At 33.2% G+C, this 23,556-nt stretch overlaps 1 protein-coding gene across 5 annotated transcripts; it reads left to right on the forward strand.

Moving 5' to 3' along the window:
• The first annotated feature begins 1,022 nt into the window (after positions 1–1,022).
• Positions 1,023–23,534, forward strand: AMPdeam (AMP deaminase). 5 transcript variants are annotated; one of them, XM_065354931.1, is made up of 15 exons: positions 1,023–1,287; positions 4,483–4,642; positions 18,777–18,942; positions 20,064–20,244; positions 20,319–20,538; positions 20,614–20,743; positions 21,310–21,507; positions 21,658–21,789; positions 21,859–22,022; positions 22,111–22,237; positions 22,314–22,477; positions 22,557–22,677; positions 22,745–22,918; positions 22,999–23,109; positions 23,180–23,534. In XM_065354931.1, the coding sequence occupies exons 1-15, from the start codon at positions 1,197–1,199 to the stop codon at positions 23,357–23,359; spliced, it is 2,319 nt and encodes a 772-aa protein (XP_065211003.1). In that variant the 5' UTR covers positions 1,023–1,196; the 3' UTR covers positions 23,360–23,534. The 5 variants fall into 5 exon arrangements, with proteins under 5 accessions (XP_065211003.1, XP_065211002.1, XP_065211004.1 ...); XM_065354930.1 differs by lacking the exon at positions 1,023–1,287 and adding an exon at positions 2,312–2,578; XM_065354932.1 differs by lacking the exon at positions 1,023–1,287 and adding an exon at positions 4,144–4,296.
• The last annotated feature ends 22 nt before the right edge of the window (positions 23,535–23,556 follow it).

Genomic DNA, 23,556 nt, shown 5'->3' on the forward strand with positions numbered 1-23,556 from the left:
CTGTTCAGCCACTGTTTCGCTTCCGTCGATGATACTTCGCCGGTAAAGTGTGGAATGTTGGGCAATAGCACAGCGCTGCTAGCCGCTCGAACAATTTCACTCACCGTATCAATTGGAATCGTATTTTTCGATGCCGCCATGCTTTCGAGGGTGATCGAGAACAACACAAGAACTTTCAACACTTCAAAAACGAATGTAACGATAGCGATGTCATACGAGACACAGGTCCGACCACTTCTGAATATGTAGGAAACATATTAACGCACGTCAACAACAAATAACAACGTTTATTATAAAAATTAACAAGGAACATTGAAATTACATCTTAACGCTTCGAGAACATAAACGCTAGTCAGGGAATCGAATACACGAGATCGAGAAGGCGCGTGTACGTAAATACCGCGTAATTACGATGACTATTTCCCACAGTTAGAATAGAGGGCTTACTGGTAACATTGCTGAGGAAAATATTTTTTTTTTTTTATTTCAATTTTCAAAACAAAAGTTTAGTTTTCAAAGTTCAAAATGTTCAATTAATTTTCTTGAAAGTTGAAAATTTAAATTAATTTGATTGAGTTTGACTTTTGAAGTTTTGAGTGATCAAACTATCAGTATCATCATTCATCTATCATCAAGCAAAAAACAAGAAAGAATGATGGTGTAACTGTCTGTAGTGTACTCGTTTTGTTTGTTTTGTTTCGTTTCTCAGTTATGTTTCCATTTTCAAAGAAAAAAATTTCGTTTCGTTTTCAGCCCTGAATTCATGATCATGAATGAAGTGAATGAACATGAAATGAAACTTGAAAGTTGAGGAAATCTGTGTACCGTATCTACGGTGGTATAGCTTTTGCCCACCTCGCTCGATATTGCCCGACAATTCGCATTTCGCGTTCCATTCCATTACCGTCCATATCAATTTTCATGTCAATATTGAATATTCCAATGTCCAAGCCTCCAAGCTTCCCTGCTGCTATTTTGTTCCACAAGAACACAAGATATTGAACTCGTCTCGTTGCTCGTGCTCGGTTAGTTCATGTCTGAAGGTGTAGACACATAGATGATACATCATCTGTAATTATCTGCATCGGCGTCGATAAATTTTGTTTTCGGTCAATTCAAGTTCCAGCTGAAAATCATTCAGCATTGATAGCATTTTCGAATTATGTGTGTGATGGCAATTTGAACCCTTTGTCGATATGGAGAGTCTGAAAACTGCTGAATTCACCTGTACATTCACTAACTGCGGCGACGATGAAAGTTTTTGCGAGTCTCTCAGAAACCAAAATGGTATGTATTCCACTATTATGAGCAGAATTTTCATTTTTCGATTCTAACATTCCAGTAATCTACGTTTTGATGTTCATGGTAATTTAGCCTTTGTGTTTTTGAAATATTAATTTGTATTTGTATTCTACAGAATTAATTCATGCTTGACTAAATTAAGCAAAAATCGCGAAGTATTTCTTCGATTGTTTTCATTTACTCTTCTACTAAAATATGAAAATTCGTAACCGGTTCCGATTTGAGTTCAGGGTGTTTCTATGGAAGTGGACCATTCTTGAACCCAAAATCTTTTGTCCCATGGTGGTGATGATGATGATACATTGATAGATAATATACCTAATTCACTTGTATTTCATTTCAACATACGTAAACATTACAACATTAGAACAAATTCTTGAAAACTTACGAACTTACGTTTGCGTCTTGTTAAGTATATTGCATAATGTGTTACGTTCAAAAAAACCTCACGTGTTTGTTTTACTGACAACTAAAAACCAATAATTTTTTAAACATAACACCTATTCATCCAATGTTTTAAACTTTTGATAAATTGTAGGTAGCTTTAACTTCGCAAACAAATAGTATCCCATTTATTGTTATATTATCAACAATCGACTGATTATGCTTGGGTACGGTAAAATTATCTTTTTACTCGAATACCGAATTTTAAAAAAACACCCATCAAAATATTGCGTTTTTCAAAATCATTTCTCATTCGTTTTAAAAGTGTCTCTTTTAAGTGTTTCTTATTTCTCGCATTTTTGATTTCATGATCAAATGAAGAAATACGCCGAGCAGCGAATATTTAATATTTCTTCGCGTGTCATCCATTTCGGTTTTTGTGTCGCAATTCATTTTTAAGGAGACGGGAAGAAAGAGCACTAACTTATGCTTTTTGTTCGTGTCTTTACGACATAAGATAAATATACTTATAATATACCGCATCAAAGTAGTTGTACGTATGTTGCCATTAAAAAAAACTATTTTTATAGTACCACTGGTATAGTGTTTTAGTTAAAATTTGTTCAGTGAAGGGCCAACCATGTACTGAATTTTTCTCTGATTCGGAATCACATTTGTACTATCAGTGGCGTTATCTTATAAAATTTTGTTTTTGGTTTTGTGCTGTTATGTGAATTGAATTCATGGTTTAATCGAGCACAGCAATTTAATATAAGTATTTTCGCGAATTTTCTAAAAATGAGTCAAAGAGGTGTCAACACCGATCCTACACTTTCGTCGTCTCATCGTACACATTTTCTATTAAACGTATTCAAAGAAAGCGAAGATGGAGGTAATGATTAATTTATGCGATATGCTTGCTAAATGAAGTACCTAGAGATCACGATAGTTACTATTTTTAAACACAATTCAGTTCAGTTGTGCACAATTTTTCTACGCCAATGTCATTATTCTAGAATTTCCTTTCAACTCGTGATTTAATGTGAAAAATTCACATTTCTTGCAAGTAGTACACAGTTCAGCGTTCAGCTAAAAATCAGAATTGAACTTGAAAAAATATAAAATAAGCGAACTTGAGTTCTTCCTACACTCTTGGTATCTTACCTACCTATTCAATTTGAAATTAATATTCATGCGAAATAAGTTAATCAATTATGCGGGCTGAGCGAAGTATTTGAAATTGAGTAATCGAATTACTGCCTGTAGCAACTTCAGGTACCTATGAGGACTATAATTAATATGTATAAAAAATTTGCACCTATTGATGGAATATGATATAGCACATTCTACAGAAAGGTGGTTTTAGCAGAGTTCCAAAAAATAAAACTTGCAAAGCAATTATGAACAAGCTTTCGAAGTCTGCTGCTGTTGTAGGTACATACCTACATTGAATCACTGAGTAGGTATTAAAAATTAGGCATCATTTGTTCGATTTTCGAAGAACTACGGTGACGGGGTAGAGAAGTAGAACTCGAAAAATCGAATAGAAGCATCAAAAAAATAATGATTTCCTCATTCTTTAATCTATATGGACATGGTAAATCCGATTGAATAAATCTAGGTTAATTCAAAGTTCAGGTTTTGATTTTTATCGGTATCAAACGTGTTCTATGTACTATGTACATAATATAGATTTTTAAATCTTAGTTTTGTATAATGGTTCGAAATTTAAGTCAAAAGTGATCTGAGTTCGATTTTGAGCTGTCTCGATTTTTTGCTTTTCTATCAGAAGTCAAAACTAACCATAATTCTCATTATTTTTTGGAATTGTATATTTCAGCAGAGTATAATTTCCTCATTCCTGCTTTTTCGAGCTATAGGTATAGGTTCCAGGAACTTGAAGTAGACGTTTGAGAATGAAGTCTCAAAACATACAAAAAAGGAAGAAGTATGAAAAAAAAAAATTGATGCATGTTTACTGGCTTAAAGAAGGCGTGAGTGTCTGAAATATGATCCCATTATTTGAGTTATCGTTTGAAGTCCTTTCTCTATTCCTTTGTCCACTTTTAAATAGGAAATACCTATCATGCCAATTTGTATTCTTGTCTGATGTTTTTGTTATTTGAAAACACAGAGTTAAGAAAACCCACATAGGTACCATTGGGCCGGCATAGCCTTCAATATCGATATACTGTCAAATTGATTTATTTTTGCATCATCAATATAGCTATTTGCAAAGTAAAACTTATATACCATTATTCGAATGGTTTATTTCATTGTTTGCGTCAGGCTTAGTACTTACTTACTCGATTTATTCTTATCTAACCATATAACGAGATAACTTATGTAAACGCGACGTTCAAGCAAGGTTGTTCAATTATTAATAATCGTAATTAGCTGAAAGTTATAGAAAGTTGCTGAAAATTCTTCAAGAATAATACTTCAATATTCGATAATTATTCGTTAATTAATTGATTACGTGATTCGATTCCCTAATCTGTCCAAATGTATTCGAAAAATCATTGATTTTTGTTTTCGTTTTTGAACATGAGTTATGTTGTTACAGTATAAATAATTTTTTAACGCTCATAATGGATATTAGAAGAAGAGGTAATTTATGAAATTAGGTATTCATATATCGTACGTATTTCTAATTGTTTTATTTTCGACTATGAATTTTCAAGTAGCAGTTAGTACGTATTTTCGCGTGGAAAAAAATTCTCTATTTTGGTACTTCGTGTTTATTTTCGAAAACAAATCATATTTAATGAAATATTTTTATTCTTTCTGATTTAGGCGATGAAAGTCCAACGTTTAGCGGATGCAGTGGAGCCATGGGGGTGTTCACACAAAATGGAGAATTACCAAATCAAATATCAGCGCCATTTGAAGTGCCACATTTCCCAATTGAACAAATAGAAAATAAATTGCTAATGCAGAGACAGTTGAGCTCCAAGTAAGCCAATACTTACGTGTCTAGTACCTACCAACTACATTTATTAAACGCTTGTTATACCTACATTTATGTACCATGCAGGTTGACATAATCGACGCTTTTGTTTGTAGTTTCCATAAAAGTCACGCGTTTATTTCGTTAAAATAAATAACGTATTTATTTAATGGTTTACTCGACAGGGAAACTGTGCCAAATATATTTTCAAATTTTACACCATTGTTGGAATGTATTCGTATTCCAATACCATGTGTCATGCTATATAGCCAAGAGTCTTCGGTTTCTCGTAATTTTTTCTTTTGTTCATTCGTAAATTTCACGTACCTATCATGATAATCGTATCGTATGTTTTTGGCGTGAAAACTGTTTTTTTTTATTTTTTTATTATTATTTCATTTGTTGAAGTTCGACAATCGGAGTCTTATTACACTTAGGTATTCGAATTAGTGTCTTTTAGAGAAATGTTTGCTTACATTTTTTCAAATTTACCTTTAACCTGTTGAGATAATGTTCGAAATACATATGTTAAGGTTCGCGATATTATATTGATAGTGAGTGCCAGTTTATCGTTAATGGAAATTATTCTTGAAATAATTATAATTTAAAATAAATAATATACGTATACAAGCGAGTTATAAATGTTAATAACACGATGTATGAAAACCCTTATAAATATAGGCACCTTACCTACTATTAATATGCGAATTAATTCTGAAACATTTCGTTGCCAATTTCATTTCTTCGCATTTGAAATCGTCGATGCCAAGTTAAATATTATCTCGTCGTTGTTTCGAATAGTTAATTTCAACGAGTCGACATTAATTCAAGTGATTTGCTTTGGCGTTTTTTTGAGCGCACTTGAAGATCGTACTGTCAGTTGGTTCGAGAATTGAGAATCTGTTTCGAAAAATGTACCCGGCGTAGCTTCCCAATTCTTTCTTCTGTCAAAATTCTGGCTCGTGTAGAAATATGTACTTATATTTCGATGGTGATTTAGATCATATCTTTGTTCTCGAGTCATTTGCTGATGTGAGAGGGTTAAAAAGAGGAGAAAGGATGTTGAATTATTTTTAGATCTCAATCTCAACGAGAAAAAATGAAATGAAAGTAATCGAGACCTAAATTTTTGAATGAAATACGCGTATCCGGAGACGAGGAATTTTTGTTTTCGAACGTTAAAAAATCAATAAGTTGTATGATTTTTTTTGGTAATTTTCTGAATTTACTCATATTGGTTGTTCATTTCTCGTTTGGAATCTTCAGAACATATGAAAAATCTATTATGTTTCTGATCCCCTCCTCCCACCTCAATCACGCCTAAGAGTTCAAAAAGCCTGCAAGTGATATTTTCATATGTTTTTATAATGACGTCATCGAAGCAAAATTTGAAATAATTGTTTTGGCCAACGTGGGAAGGTGGGAGATGAAGCGTAAAAGGAAGATAACATTGAAGTTTTACCAGTATCAATTCTGACGTATCGATACCGGATCTGCATTTGATTTAGGCTCCCCTCCCGTTGAGATTTTTTTCCAAATGAGGTAGTTTGGCAGTTCTGAATAACACTAGTCTAAATCACAGACTATAAAGTATAAATTATGTACATTTAGGTGGATTGTGAAAAAAGTCGATGGATTTTAACAAAGTTTTACAGAGTCCTTCATTTTGAGTTGACAGTTATTAAGAAAAAATTTCAGCTCCGGAGGTGCTCCTGTAGTGGAGATGTGGGCCCTCAAAGAGGGGGCATCTTCGAAAAAATCACGTTTCGTTACTGTTGCTACCCAACCTAGTTTGGAAAAAATAGCTCAGTCCTAAACGAAAGTATGTATTTGGAATTCTATAGGTCGATGTACGTATACTGTTGCTGTCAAAATCCAAGACCAGTTTTAGGGTTCCACTGACTGTTGAAAATTTGCAAATCTCTTATTTTTGAATAAATTCGTGTTTTGAACATTTTTTCTTCGCAAATATTTCGCATTAATTATGCCAAAATACTGAAAGATATCTTTCCTGAAATTGAGGAAATATTTTGGAATGCCGTGGTGCCAATTATTTGGGAATTTCTGCCAGTTTCAAAAAATTGAGAAAAATAGCCAAAAACAACTTACAATTTTTTTTGGATTTTTTAAAGTTAAAAATGAAAAGGAAAACAGCATGAAAATCTGAAAAATACTCTCGAATTTTCAGTCCTAGTCCTAATAAACTTTTTGAAATAGAGGGGGTTCAACTCCGAGAAATGCTGTGCTCAACGTCTTGTAAAACCCTTGCATTTTCATTTGGTGATTCTATTCTACTCCCTGTGACATAAAAATAAGGAATTATTTCTTTTGAATTTTCAGAATACTATCCGTGTTTTGAATCGTTACTTAACAATTTCCGGAACACTTCATCTCCTCACGCGCCCTTGTCTCATGGCAAAATAATTTCAAATGTTCGTTCGCATCTCACGAAGCGCGAATATATATTTTCCAAAATTTCAAATTCTTCGGTTGTGCGAAAGGATTGAACTATGTACATATTTTTAAAATGATCAAATCCGCAGTCGACTCGTATAAATGCATTCAAGTAATTCGTGATAGGTATTTTTTTATGTAGGTGTAGGTGCCTCTACCTACTCGAAGAGCGATTAGATTAGCAAATGTAATATTTTTATTCAAGAGGACGAGAATATTGCTCAAATTCCTATAAATTATGTCATCGCGTGAAAAATAATATTGAAAATTATGAGGAAATACTTACACGAGCTTTTTTTTTATTAAGTAGATACATAACATGTTTTTTACGTATTTCTGTCAGATGCAGAATTACATCGCAGTGTTTATAAATAACGACCAGATATCTACGTTGGAGTATTTTGAGAATTTATATTAAAAAAGTTTTCAACCACGTTGTTGTTGATCGAAGAAGGAAAAAAAACTAAAAACCTGTTAAATTTCGCTTTCGCGTCAATTTTCGCATCTGTGTTTGTTGTTTTATTACGCGACCGCGAATAAGGAAGCAGAATCGAACAGAAAGGAGTAGTTTGTTGTCCTTGGCGCGCGACTTTATAACTGAAACGGTAGGCATTTTTGTAAAGGTGTAGATAGCGTCGAGAACGATCGATTCTCATATTTACTCCATTGACTTGCGAAGCGATGAAAATTACTTACTTAATAAAAATTGCACATGCTATACGGTTCGCAATTTTTTTCTTCACTTTGATGTGTGTTTTTCGATGATAAATTTTTTTGTAAACTTGATTTTCTACTTCGTTTCAGAAGTGACCAATCACGTGAAATATGTCCGGTGAAATTTCATTACTATTTTATTCGATTCAAGTTAAAAATAAACCCGACTTATTGACGACCGCTACGTAAGTGATACGCGACCATTATTCTATCGTATTATTTCTGAATCAGGATGTTTTAAATTTTTAGTTCGCTTATAAATTGACTTTTATTAGCACGAATTTGCCGGCTATAATAACTTCAACTGCTATTAATCTAAAATGTTGATTTTTATTTTTACCAATGAAATCATTTTTGCTCGAAAATCTTCAGCAAGACGGTAACTCTAACTACCTAATTGAAAGGGGTAAATTCGCGTGTGCAATTATTTTTTCAACGATATTACTCGCCTCGTCGTCTACATTCTATAAAATTACAAACATGTCTGAAGATTTACTGCCATGTGGACTGTGGGTAACTGTACTCGTAAATACGTCATGGGTAATTGTATTGCGTCATATGGGGTAAAAAAATTGCTACCATCTGAAACAAAAAATTTTATGAAATTATCTTGCTCTGAAACATATCGGTTATTAATTCTTAAACCAGAATACTCGATTATTGCTGTAATTTTGCTTCTAGATTTGAAATACTCTCCGAAATTTTTGTTTGAAATGAATTGAATAGTGAAGTTGAAAATCACGTGGTGTTAGATTTCTTACCCTACTTTCCATTACCAGTTCCACAAAAGATTGAATTATTCAATAAGCGATTGTTGAGTTCATGAACGTGTCAATTTTTCAAAATGTAATTTTAATTCCGATCAATATACCTTTGGTAATGTACTTGTATTTGCGAATAAAGGCAGCGGGCTAGTTGAATTGCTCCGAAAAAATTGGAGTAGTGCATTTTGTTCCAACTTCTAGGGAAAAATGTGATGAGTAAAATAAGCAGGGTAGTAAAAATACAATTATTGTGATAAGGAGTTCATTTTTCAAATCGAAGTCAGAATGTGAGAAAAACGTGAAATTAGAGCTTTTGAAGAACTCGAGAATCTTTTTTGGCCAATTTTTAGAGAATGATTTTCAGATGAAGTAGATAGGTACTTATTGTTAATTCAAATTTAAAATGTCTGATAAAATATAAAAATGAACTTGAACATGGGATGGCAAGTACTTCGTTAACTTTTGAGAATACCTAGTCTAAGGTTACATGATTCGCTAACATTTTGGTCAGAATCCCAAAAAATTCCTGAATGAGCTAAATAAATTTTTGAAAAAAAAGTGAAAATGACCTGATCTTTTAAAATAATTCAAAGTTCAGTTGAACAGAGGTGGTTTGCGTCAAATTGTTCTCCTCTTGTGTAGCTAGGTATCTCATAAAATTATCCAGAGAGGTGTATGGACCCCTCCCCCATTGCGGTGAATATTTTCGAAAAACATACAAAATTATTACAAAGAGATGATTTTTCTTCCATCTTTAATCTCCTTCTACTACTTTCATGGGCATGTAATAGTATATTATGCAACTAGGGAGATAATGTGATCTTCCCAGTTCCATAAAATATTTTACGTTTTTTAGGGAGAGAATCGCTAATTTGTCCGCCGAGCGATTAGCGAGCGGGAGGTAATGTAGTAGATTATCTCCCTAGAAACGTAAAAATGATTTTAGGCTCACTTTTCAGGAGTTTATGCCTCATTGTTTAGCATTCTTCAAATTAGGCACCTTCTTGCATTGCGACTAAAACCACTAGTTTCAACTTCCCAGCAGAAACAAACTCTACTTTTGCGAGCTTTATGTATTTTTGGTTCAACATATAAGCTCACGTTATTTTTATAATCGTTATAGAAATGTTATCAAGATCTTTCAATTTTTAAAAATAATTATTATCGACTGTTCAAAGTACTCATTCCCTAAAAATATACTAACTTTATGAATTATCGCCACAAACGAATAATATTTCCGAGCAAAGAATCTGGTCATACCATTTATAAACATTAAATTCTATTATTTTGGAAGAATTCTTTGTGCTGGAGTACAAAAGGTTTTTTTTTGTTAGCAGGAAACTCATTTAGAATAATTAGAATAAAGGTCATATTTTACGTGATGGTAATTAAGAGATAGAATACCATCCAGTGACGTCAGACGGAGAAACCGTACAAAGGTGCGATGCACTTTTTATTTTTACAATTGAAGGGTTCCTTTCCAAGTCGGCCTAAGTCCATTTTTTTCGTTTTGAGAAAAACACAAATAAGTGTTTTTCTCGCCCTTCCGCTTCAATAATAAATGATGTGATTATGTGGTTGTGAAGCTTGATCTTTCTGCTTTAAAGTACCGTATTGGTATTTTTTTAATTTTGCGTATTTTCAGCTCCAGAGCGCGTCAAACAGTCAGAAAAAGTGGACTTAGGCCCATTTGGAATTATCTGATGTTAAAAATTTCGAAAAAGAGCTGAAAAACGCGTTTTTTCAAAAAAAAATTCACGAATCATTAATTTAATACATTTCTGAAACAATTTCATTCGAAGCACCTTCAAATTTCGTCTCTCGAAAATCGTTGAAAAACTTGAAAAAAAAACCGGCACAACCGCACTTGTATACAAATTCTTAAAAAATGTATGATTTAGGCCACTTTGGAACAATCAGCTGTTTTTTCGAGCCGGCAAAACAGCGCTCTTGAGCGAAAAAAGTAACGCCAGGTGTTGGGACAAGGTGATAAAGGTGTTAACCGACCTGTACCAGCAGATGGCGCTGCTAACTCAAAAATGATAAAAATGGACTTAGGCCGACTTGGAAAGGAACCCTTCAATTTAATGAAATATTTTTTGCTGAACCATGTCCGTGAGTAAATGAGTTGACCTGTTTGAAATTATTGTTAATTTTTGAAAATTTTACGCTTCAATTTGCTCGTCTTTTTCAGTCGCAGTTATACATAGATACTTATTTTGAAAGTCTGGAATTCGTATATTTTCCAAAGTCTCGTTTCTGTTGTTCCTGTTCCTGATACAAAACTGAGTATAGAAAAACCCATGTATGGGGTTTCGAGTTCGAAAATTTTCATTTTGGAAATTTCTGTAACTTTATTTTTATAAATCCAGAAGAAATTCACGTGCTGAATGGAAATACTATCCATGATAGAATCCCCTTGAGGTATCGCGACTTTTTCTCCAACATATTTTCTCTAAAACAATTTTTTCTAATAGAAATTTATCTAACATCGCAATTTCTCTAAAACACGTATTTTCTACTAAAAATTTTGGTAACTTTATTTTTTCTCTAAAGCATCAATTTCTCTAAAACACGTATTTTCTAATAAAAATTTTGCCAGCATTATTTTTTCTCTAAAGCATCAATTTCTCTAAAACATATTTCAAAGTATGAAAATTTACCATTTTTGCGTCTGAATTTTTCTTAACATAATTTCTTTTTTCAAGACAAACCCTTCCCCTGGTCTCTCGCAGAGGTCTCCAAAATTGGAAAAAATAACAGACGACCCTTTTAAAATTCAAAATATCAACCTGATTAATCAAATTAAGAACCTTCTCTGCGTGTGTGTAATAATCCCAATCCCAAACGGGTTCCTCCCCCCCCCAAAAAAAAACAAAAACAAAATGAATGTAGGTAAGGTATGGTACTAAGTAGGTACCTAAAAATATAAAATTCAGATTTGTAAAAAAATTTTGAAAATTTTTCATTTTCTGGTCAAAATATCCCCCTTTCACATTTTTAATAAACAACCTCGTTCAGCCCCCTGCCCCTTATATTGGTCCCCTTGTGAAAAGATCGCCAAAGTTGAAAAACATGTTCAAAAAATCAAAATTCCACAATACAAAATTATGTTGCAAATTTTGTCTTTCAGAAGAAATTGTGTTAGAGTAAATGCGTTAAAGAAAGTGACGTTAGGAAATTCATCATTATAGTGAATACAGTTTTCGAAAAAATAACATCAGAAAAATTAGTTATTAGAGAAAATGCGTTAGAGAAAACGTCATAGAATCCTAACATGATGATGTATTTTTGCTTTTAAATTTCAAAACAAAATTTCAACGAATTGTCAAAATTTTAAATTTTGGAAAAAATTGTCTCCAAAATACGAAAATTTTTTAAAAAATTGTCGGAGAAATTTCAGTTTTTTTTTGCTAAATTTTTTCCGAGGTCGTCAAAATTTTAAAGTCAAAGTTTTTTCACAATTGGAAATCCGCGAGATTTTTCCATTAATTTTTGCATATTTGTACCTACTTTTTTGAAATTTTAAAAACCAAATTATAAGAATTGGAAACTTTCAAATAATTTTGGGGCCCTGAAATATCTGAATCACCGACCCAAAATAAAAATTGTAACTCATTAGTTGGGTAAAGAAGAAACTTTTCATAAGGATAAGTTGCTTTACGTATTCGTCTGATATGTAAGTATTTGCAGAAAATTTCACCCTGGAAATCAATTGGGAAGGGCAGCTGTAATTCTAAGCAGGTTTATTCAATTTCCTTAAATTTCCTGTATGAGTTAGTTATTGATGTTGAAACATGACCCGTCAATCTTGTATAGGCCTACACTAATTTTTAATCAGACCAATTAGAATTAGGACTATGGAGAGAGGGAGAAGAGGCAATTTATGCCGGTCGTGATTACTTATTTAGGTCGCAAGAAAACGAAAGGTCTGAGATGGAAAATGATAAATTTCTTAAGCGTCGAGGTGTTACATTTTTGAAATTTATTATGTGAGAGTGAGGGGGGGGGATGAAGTCTTTCCGAGCATGTTTTGGTTCTCGACGGATCAAACATCGGTGCAATGTAATACCTATACTTTGTCAATTCGTTATATCCGATTCATCTATGATCAGTTCCATGGGCATGAAAGACGTGCTGAAAGGATTAGGGATCATTCGAGCTCATCTGTTGTATTTTTTGGAAAAAATATCCAATCCTGACTGAAAAAAATTCCAATTAAAATGTTTGTATGTAGCTCTGATGAAGCGGGGGGAAACTTTCTCGTCGAATAATTCGAGGAATTCTTTTATCGAATTTTTTACTAGTTGAAAGATTATAATATGTAATTGGTGTAATCGGTAGTTTGAATCGATGAACATGGCAGGTTCCTCTCCATACGTGCGGATTTAAATTTTAATTAGATTTGCATTACCTGAAGCCGTTTTCAGTCGTCGTAATTCCTGGTTAGTCTATTCAATTTTTTGTTCTCGTTGATTTACGACGACGACGCGCGTTTTCTTCTGTACCTATAAGTACCTACTAAGTAGTGTATAACCTACGTACTCGTATTCTACGTAAACCTATACGTACGTGGTCGACGAACAGTATTTATCCGTCAACAGCCGGCAGTAGCGTACCATTTTCATCATCTTTGTGGGAAAAGCGGTGTTTTTCCTGTGCGCCGAATTCTGTGTTGCGGTGTCGGTGTTGGTGTGCCTTCATTTCATTACACCGGTAATCGTTAAATGGGTAATACTCGTATAACGTAACCGTGTTTAATCTAAAAGTCGCGTGGACTCGGCGTTGGAACGTGTCGCGGTAATATTTTCGTATTATTTGATGAATAATTAGCCTTCCATCGTTTCGTATCGTTTCGTTTCCCTACCTAGACCTACCTACTCGTATATACGTTTCGATGTTTATTGTTGTTATTCGATATCGCCCCGTTAAATTTCGATTCGCTACTGTATTCGATAGTACTATTACCGACACCGACACTGTTTGCGAATAATATTGATTCTCGAATGTGTTGGAAAATTTCTCTTTCCATTGAGCTATGGTAATTAGTCAGCATAACGGGTTAATGTGTTCGAATTTTATCCGAATACGACGACCTAAGGTTATTTTTAACCATGTTTGGGTTAGCTGTGGATGTAAAACGATGGCTGAGGGACTTGAATGACATAAGGTACCTTTATGTTTGATACCTACCTATTACCTATATATACGTATAAAATATGGGATTTTTTTTATTTATTTATTTTTTTCAAATCGTAAAAATATATAATAACGTACGATCTAATTATTCCAATTTAATCGCTAATAGGTATTGTATATCGTGCAGTGATTACTCACGCTATTGTGATGACTGATCAGCGAAACTTGCATAGGTTTATTATGCGAGTGCTTATATTTCACAAGTAGATACCTATGCTTAATACATTGTAAATACAACGTCGTATTACAATAATAAAGTAAGAGAAAAAACACCTGTTTGTGAATCAGCAGTATTATACGTGCAGTACGTGTACTTGTACATATTCTCAGTGTATTAAATAACGCTGATGATCTTTTCTCACGCAATACTTGGAAAAGGATGTATATGAAATCGATAGGTATAGATATACGAGTATAAATACCTACATAATTATGTATGTAAACTGAGGAATGTCTCGATCTAGCAACACTGAATCATCCTTTTGATTTCTCTTGTGCTCCACGTGGATAATTCTATAATTCGAATTTGATAAGCATTATTTCATTGTACGTAGTTACATAAATATTTGTTTGTTGTGCTAATTATTGCAAGCGTATTAGCTGATGCATTTCAATTCAAAACACCATGATGAAGGATTTTTAGAGCTTAGTATTGAGTTGAATTCGGAGCGAGACCGAGACGCCAGAGGCTATAAGTTTTTGAAATTTTAGAGACTTACGTGAAAGAACCTTTTTTGTTCACTTAAGAATGGTGTGCCAGAAACTATTCAGTCAGGATTGCACACGAACAAAATTTTAAATTGTCTTATTTGAAAAAGGAATAGCCCCGGAGTGTTTTTTAAAATTTTCAAAATACCGTAAAAATTGCATAAACGAGTGAAAAAATAAAATAGGCGGTTTTATTACTCCGGAAAATGTTGTTTCCGGTCGTATTTTTCCTGGAATAGTGTTTTACGGCTCAATTTGCAATTGTCTTTTTTTAGTTCCAAACTTTTTGAAAAACTGTCTGAAATGTTGAAAAGTGGGATTAGCCCTTTGGGCGACGAGACAAACTGAGGGATAAAATTTGAATTGCTTCAAACTGACAATGGGAGGTGCCCCAGGTGACATGCACCGATTTCAATGATTCTTGCACCATTGGATAGAGGACATCGACCATGGTCTACCACAAAATTTCCAGCTGCTGAAGTTGATATTTCAGCCTTCTAGGGCGATTTTTCGATTTTGAAAAATTGGCCAAAAATAGTCGGCGGAGGTCGCATACCGAAACCTCTCATATTATTTTGGCATTTCAGTACATATGATGAGACTAGCCTATGGTGAAATTTTCAGCTGCTGAAGTTAATATTTCAGCATTCCAGGGCGATTTTTCGATTTTTTCAAAATTGCAATGTGAAAATCGAAAAATCGCCCTGGAAGGCTGAAATATCAACTTCAGCAGCTGAAAATTTGGGGTTAGACTATGTTCGATGTTCTCTATCCAATGATGCAAGAATCGTTGAAATCGGTGAATGTCACCTGAGGCACCTCCCTTGTGAGTAAGACAGGTTGCTGCTTAGAACTCAAAATTTTTTGAAAATCGCGCATTCAGCGTTCGTGTCAAATTGATGATAAAATCTTCGTGATGTGGGGAGCTTAAAAAAGTGGAAAATACAAATTTCCATACATGAAAAATATTTTGTAGAAAAATTCTCATTTATCGATTTTGTTAGAACTTGAATTACACACTTTTTGAGAGCTTTTGCCATGTGCTCTTCTTTTTCCACATGAGAAATTTTCTATTCAAATTCAAGAAATGTTCAAAGTTTGAATCAGAAAAATGAACTCCTCCTTGCATATAAAGAAACTTTTTTTTTCACTTCTCAAATCATGAATTTTTGAAAGCTTTAGGTCTTTCACTTGGGCTCGTTTGATTTTCTTATCATCCTTCGAATTTCAAAATTTTGAATTAAAATACACATAAACTCGCCGCCTGTTATTTTGAAAAATTGGAAATTTTTTTCACAAGAATCGTTCAAATTTAGCATTAAATTTTTGTTGAAAAAACTTTTTAATTCGTCCAATTTTATTACATTTAACGAAGAACCTTACAGTTGAAAATCAAATCAAAAATTGAAATAATAAAATTATGTTTTCGACATCCGTTTGCTTGAAAAAAAGCTTGAGATGATGTTTAAAAACATCAAAAATTCTACCTCTCCCACCCCCTCCCCTTCTTAAAAATCTCAAGCTTTTGCTGAAGTCTTGATTTTTTATTTTAAAATTTTGTTACAGACACCTTGCATCGATCGGGGGGATGGGGGAGAGGGTTGAAAATATTTCGGAAGGTGATGATTTTTTTTGAAACGTAGTGAAAAAGTAGGGAAAAGGTAGTGAATTTCGGTCTCCAAATTCCTCTAGACATCCTGATTGTGGATGTGGAGAGTTGAGTTGAGCCAATGGACAGATACTTACACGGAAATTTGAACGAATTGCGATATTTTTTTCTCTAAAATAAAATAAGAAGATCGATAGACCCAATAAAAAATGATAAAATTTCATCAGATTGGATTAGATCCATTCAGACTTGATTAGATACACAATAGGAAAGACCCGACTAGATCTGAACAAATCTGATCAGATCCAGTTGAGATATTATTAGATTTGTTCAGACCTGATCAGATCCAATAATTTTTCTCAATTCCTTGGAAAGTCGAAATTTTTAAGGTAATTTGTTGAGCTTTCTTGAAAGCATTTTGTATGGGAGTTCTTAAAATTTGAAATTTTTTGAGTTTGGCCAAATAATTTTCATTTTTGCGAACATAATTACGAAAATTTTCCAAAATATTTTAGTGTTGTTTTAAAAAAATCTTATCGTAAACATATAGACATGCTGAAGAAAATAAAATCTACTTTGTAATCATCCATCAAATAACGATTATTTAGATACAAACGAAATCAATGTCCAAATGTTTTGTTTTGTTTATTTACAAGCGTTATGAAGTTTCTGAAGTTCAATCCATCTTTTTTTTGACAATCTATCTTTTACTTTACGTCACCTATCAACAGTTGAACAACCACCGAACTCAATTTCCTCGATTAAAATTTTCCATAAAAATATCATAGGTATTGATTTGAGAAATACTCTAACCAAATATTCTATTGCTATAATCGATTATAATTTCTGTTTTCACGTAGGTTATCATTGGAATATTTATATGAGTTGATCTTTTCACGTATTATCGTATAATCGAAAAGTTTCTCATTAAATATATTATTTTGAAACGTAGGTAGGTAGGTAGGTATACATATATGTAGATGAACTTTTCATCGTTATCAATTTTCATCGAAGTTGAAATTCAATTTCAAAAAATAAAAAAAAAATTATAGGAAGTAAAATATTATTGATTCGAATTCCTCCATCACTCTTTATTACCTTTTTCCAATTTAATAAAATTTTGACGAAGGAATACCTTTTTAGCGACTATATAGGTGCCTGTCTGTATTCTTGTATAGGAAAGTCAACAGACATTTCAGCATGTTTTCAATAAGGTCGTCGTTGAGAGTTATTTTTTATGGTAAAGTCATAAATTTTATTAAAGTTTCTTCATCTTCTTATAGGCACAATAGAATTTTTATGCGTGAAACTTTTTTAACGGCAGATGTGTTTGATGGCGTTGAACGATAATCGATTTGATCGTTGAGAATAACACGTCTTCGTACAAGTAGAAGGAAATAAATATTTTTTTAATGATTTGTTAGTTAATTAAGTATGTATGTATACGTTATAGGTTCTTGAACGTCTTCCTCATCCCCCGCCCTACGTATTTGGTAGATGTAGATATACATTGACAGCGTTTTAACATCATGTTGCTAGATCGATCATACAGTACTTAATCGTATCGACATTATAAGTATTTGCGTAATTATTGACTTATTGACTCGAAATTGCGCGCGTATTTTTAAATTTCGCAATTTGCCGCGGATAATTACCTATCTGGATTATAAATGTACTCGTATTATGATCGTGTTTTGATTTTAATGTATCTACGTTAAGGTACCTATATTAATTATTATTTATTGTTGTTTTCAATTTGGTCGAAATTTCGAGATTTGAAAAAAAAAATAGGCAATTTAATCCATCCATACCTACAGCCGAGTTACTTTTTCTACATCTTTTTTTTGCACTTTTAATTAACTTGGGTATAGTAGGTCTAGGTATACCTTGCATAGTTTTTTTTTCCTCGTGTACAACGATATTATGTATGTAGGTAAGTTGTCTACACGAAAACAAAATTGGTGTCGTCACCATTTTTACGATTGAATAAATTATTTTTAAAAATAAACTGACCATGATTAACTGTCTCTTTTGTGCGTGTGTGCGACGTGCGTATGCGTAAGTTTAATTACTTTCTTCTTTAACGATTTAATAAGATCAACTGGGCTGGCTCGACTTAAAACCACGACTATTATTTTTCCCTCCCTTAGCAAAGTGACGAACGAAGGTGACAGAATATGTGCTTACGTATATCTATGGGTTTAGGTACTTCTACTTACACCTATATCGTTTGCTTGTGCGAATGCCAAGTGAAAATTTTTTACTTATCGATCGAAAGAGACGCTTTTCTGATGAATGTTGACGAACTTATCAGGTTGAAACTTGAGAAATATAAGTGCTTATTGCGAACGAAGAAAAAAAAATATGAAGGGTAGAGATACGTCGAGATTTACAAGTGGTAATTGTCTGGGCAATCGATATTAAGGGTCCTGAAAAGCAAGAGCTTCTATATCGGAAATTGCGTGTTTTATAATTTTTTATACGCGTTAATTCGCCCAGTTAGCGAAATTACGTTTACCTTGAATATATAGCATAATCGAATATTAATTTTTTTTTTGAGGGTTTATCGTGTGCGGTAATTTTGTCGTTTCTATACGTGCAGAAGTAATTTTTCTTTTACGACCACGTGATCGTTGCGTTTCATTGAACGTTAAATTTAAAGTGCAACTTGTTGTTTTTTTGTTTCGTACAGAGCTCTGAAAGATTTAGAAGAAAAACGAAGCCATTTATCGATGGGTGGCCGAACTGGACCGAATTCTATCAAAGATGACCAAGATTTTCCTTTCAATATCGACGAACATGACTTCGTTCCGCATTTTCAACGCGTTTCCATTAGCGGAGAGGATAACTTGAGCCAAGTACGAGTTTTATATTAGTTTTTAGTTTAAGCTTTTTTTCTCACTATAGTGTTGTGTTGATAAGGGGATCGCTTTGACCGAGCTGAAATTTGACGCACTGAAAGAGCATTTTATCCACTTCGTAGAACCAAATTTTAAGCCCGACATGACAATGCCATGTTTTAGAGTAAGGCGAAGAAATGGGAGAGGGCGAGAAGGAGGAAGGGAAGAGAGAAGGAGAAAATTTAATGAAGAAGTCGTCCAGTATTTTTTTCAACGTAAAAACCTGATGCTTGAAATTTTAAAACGAAAATTTTTCATGAAGTATTATTTTTAATGATTGGAAATTCAAAAGATATTTCTGTTTTCTTATTTTTATTTTATGGACATTTTTTCCAAGATCTTTTCCTGTGATAGGAAATGCGCGCTGGGGGGGGGGCATTATATCATCCTCAAAAAACGGATGAAATTTGAACAAAAATCACTGATAGTGTTGGAAAGTGAAAACTGATCGTTATTTTTTCAGAGTAGGTATAGATAAACAGTAGGGTCGAATCCGTCACTGTCTATTCGAATCACTTTTTTTATTTATTTGTTATAATCTTTGCTGTGTGGAAAATTAAATGAAAAATTATTAAAATGAAAATTTTCCACGAGCGCGTTATTGGATCACTCAATTTAGACACGTGAAAGAATGAATTATTAATTTTGCTCACGTATGATATTATACTGATGAATAAATTATGTGGCCATTTAGTATCGTTGTTAATGCGAAAGTTTTTTTAATGCTTGCTCAAGTTCTTTTCATCATCGAACGTGATATCGATGATTGTTTTGTTCCCACACTTACCCGGTTTCTATGAGTACACGTTTAAGGTTTCTATTTTTATTAACCTTCGCATTAGCATTCGAAGATACGAGTACTTCAAAATTTATTGTGTGACATTCATCGACTGTAATCCGATTAATAAATTGATGCATTTTAAGGATTAACTATATGGACGTTTTTTCTTACTTGGGTGCTGTATCAATGTACATGTACATAGTTATAGGCATCATTATTATGTAAATATTCACACATTCTTATAGATGCAGTTGTATATTTTAAATTGAATTTAACATGAAATTAAATCGAATTTCAGTCATTGGCTGATGACCTTCATCGTGCAGCTACATTCATTGTGGAAGCCTTAAGTATACGAGAACGTTATATGAAAATATCACAACAATCATTCCCATCGACTACTTCCAGATTTCTGCATTCCGTCGAAGAAGGATATACTCATAACAATATCGTACACGAAGATAAAAAGACTATCGAAGGTGAATCGTATTTTCGATCGGTATGCAGGCCTATAAACTTCAAACAGGTTGATAATTTAAATTTTTTTCTGCAGATCACCCTATTCACGTACCTTTATCGGATAAAAACCCTTGGCATGCTGATTTTTATGAATCCAAGGGATACGTCATCAAGTCGAACAAAGGTGTATTTCAAGTATACGAGAATGAGGAAGCAGCCCGTAACGACACTCCAAAGGATTACTTTTATCCATTATTAGAGACTTATATAAGTGATTTGAATAGAATATGTACCATGATGGCGGATGGACCACTGTAGGCATTTTTTCAAAATTACGTATTTTTACAAAACGAAATTTCGTTCGTTACTCAAGTTTGTGTTTCTTTCAGGAAATCGTTTTGCTTCCGAAGGTTATGTTACTTGTCTTCGAAATATCAATTACACGTTTTATTAAACGAAGTTCAAGAATTAGCTGCGCAGAAAGCTGTTCCTCATAGAGATTTTTATAATATTAGAAAGGTGAAGTACATATTTATATGAAAATAACGTTAATGGTGTTTTTATGTTCATATTCATGTTGTGATAGTGTCCCATAGAGGTGGGTCCTTAGATTTAAAAAATAGGTAGGTGAGTAAGGACATCTTTCTCTTCCTGGTCAAAAAGTCATGTTAGAAATCATAGGCCTATTTAAATTTCAATCATCATATTGGTTAAATTTCGGAAAAACTGAACATTCAAATTATTCATTCTCGAATTTTGTACCCCTCACTGTCCCCTCTATAGTCGTCCATTTTTCACAAAATAGCCTAATAAGTTCAAGTCTGATCAGATCCAGAAATTTTCTGGATCCAATTTGACTCGCATCAAACTTTTGATCGGATTCGATCTGTTCAAACTTGATTAAACTCAATATTAGAGACATGATTGGATCTAATCAGGTCTGATCCAATCATTTCTCCTTGGGATGGATTAAAAAAAATATGTATAGGTCCGAGCAATTGAGCATAATATAGGTAGCAATAAAATTCAATCAAAAGAAACATTTAGATGTTCAATAAAATATTAATTTTTTTTTATGTTTGCAGGTGGATACCCATATTCACGCAGCCTCGTGTATGAATCAAAAACATTTGTTACGATTTATTAAAAAGACGATCCGAGAAAAAGAGAATGAGATAGTTACTCGACATCGAAATGGGGAAACAATGACTCTTAACGATGTCTTCAAATCAATGAATTTAACCGCTTATGATTTGACTGTTGATATGTTGGATGTGCATGCGGTAAGTTCAAAATGCTCTGCACCTTATGCTTACCTATACCGATGTATTTCACCCATATATTGAATGTATTATAATATCTTCGTATTCTTAAATCTGTGTTATCGTGTGACTAAGTATAATTATTCGTTTTGTTTTGTTTTTTGATTCTAGGATAGGAATACTTTTCATAGATTTGACAAATTCAACGCGAAATATAATCCAATTGGTGAAAGTAGATTAAGAGAAGTGTTCTTAAAAACGGATAATTACATTCAAGGCAAATACATCGCCCACATTATCAACGTAATATTTTTTTCTTTTCATTTCTCAATGCGCAACGCAATCCGAAACTAAATCTTCTTCTGTCTACAGGAGGTTGCTTCCGATTTAGAAGAGAGTAAATATCAAAATGCCGAACTTAGATTGTCTATTTATGGAAAAACGATGGACGAATGGGATAAATTGGCCAAATGGGCAGTCACGCATAATGTTTACTCTCCCAATGTTCGTTGGCTTGTTCAAATACCCAGATTATAGTGAGTAATTTACTACCATTCCATTGTTAAGACCGCCTTTAATCGTACGAGTAAACAAAAATAACGTTTAATTGTTTGTGTTTCTCAGCGACGTTTACAAACTGAATAAAATACTAGGCGATTTCCAAGAATTTCTCAGTAATGTGTTTTTACCATTGTTTGAAGTAACCAATGATCCGAGTAGTCATCCGGAATTGCACAAGTTTTTGAAATATGTAAGAAAATCATTTTTTTAGAGGCCCATGAGTGGTTCTTCTAGGCTCAAAACTTGATAAAATATGAATTTTTCAGGTTATTGGATTCGATTCGGTGGACGATGAAAGTAAATCGGAAAATCCTCTTTTGGACCGCGATGTTTCAATACCTAGCGAATGGAACGATGAAGAAAACCCTCCGTATTCGTATTATCAATATTATACGTTTGCCAATTTGACTGTACTTAATCATCTCCGAAGGTTTGATTTTTATTTTCGATTTCAATTTTGAAATTTGTAGCGAAGTTTTGTTTAATAAAGGGTCATTTTCTCATTTTAGAGAACTAGGTTTGAATACATTCGTGTTTCGTCCTCATTGTGGAGAAGCAGGCCCGTATCAACATTTGGTGTGCGGATTTATGCTCGCTGAAAACATATCCCATGGATTACTATTAAGAAAAGTATGCTTTTTTTTATTTAAAAAAAAAATATATCTGGATCTTTATTTATATTAAATTCATTTTATAGGTTCCGGCGTTGCAGTATTTGTATTATTTGGCGCAAATTGGCATTGCCATGTCTCCGTTGAGTAACAATTCTCTATTTTTGAACTACTATAGAAATCCATTACCAGAATATTTAGCTAGGGGCTTAGTCGTTTCTATCTCTACGGATGATCCGTTACAGTTTCATTTTACAAAAGTAACCATCTGTTTTGTAATCATCATATTTGTGATTCGACATTTCTATAAGGTTTTAATATCTATGTAAATTTGTCTCAGGAACCGTTAATGGAAGAATATAGTATTGCGGCACAAGTATGGAAACTCAGCTCGTGTGATATGTGCGAATTAGCCCGACATAGTGTCATGATGAGTGGATTCCCTCACGAAGTAAGAACTGTTACGAGAAAAACGATGCAAAATGTTGACTTTTATTCTATCTTGAATCTTTTTTGTGCAGTCTAAGCAGCATTGGTTGGGACCAAATTATACTAAAGAAGGAGTAGCTGGCAATGATATTACTAGAACCAATGTTCCAGATATTAGAGTTGCTTTCCGATATGAAACACTCATCGAAGAACTCTCAAATATTTTCAAAGCTGCAGATGGAATTGAGAAAGATTCAGTTTTAAAATTTTAGATTCCTGAGTAGTATCGTGTTTTAAATATAGGGTCATTGATAATTATTACTTTTTTACGTTCTTTTTGAATAAAACATCTTAGAATGTTTTGTACCTTCATAACGAAAATGTGATTGTTTTATTACCTTTAGTAATCATTGATATTATTCAATAAAAATATGTATTTGCTTTTAATTTTTTCAAAAATATTTTCAGA

Source organism: Planococcus citri, chromosome 3, assembly GCF_950023065.1.
Source record: "Planococcus citri chromosome 3, ihPlaCitr1.1, whole genome shotgun sequence".
Lineage (NCBI taxonomy): Eukaryota > Metazoa > Arthropoda > Insecta > Hemiptera > Pseudococcidae > Planococcus > Planococcus citri.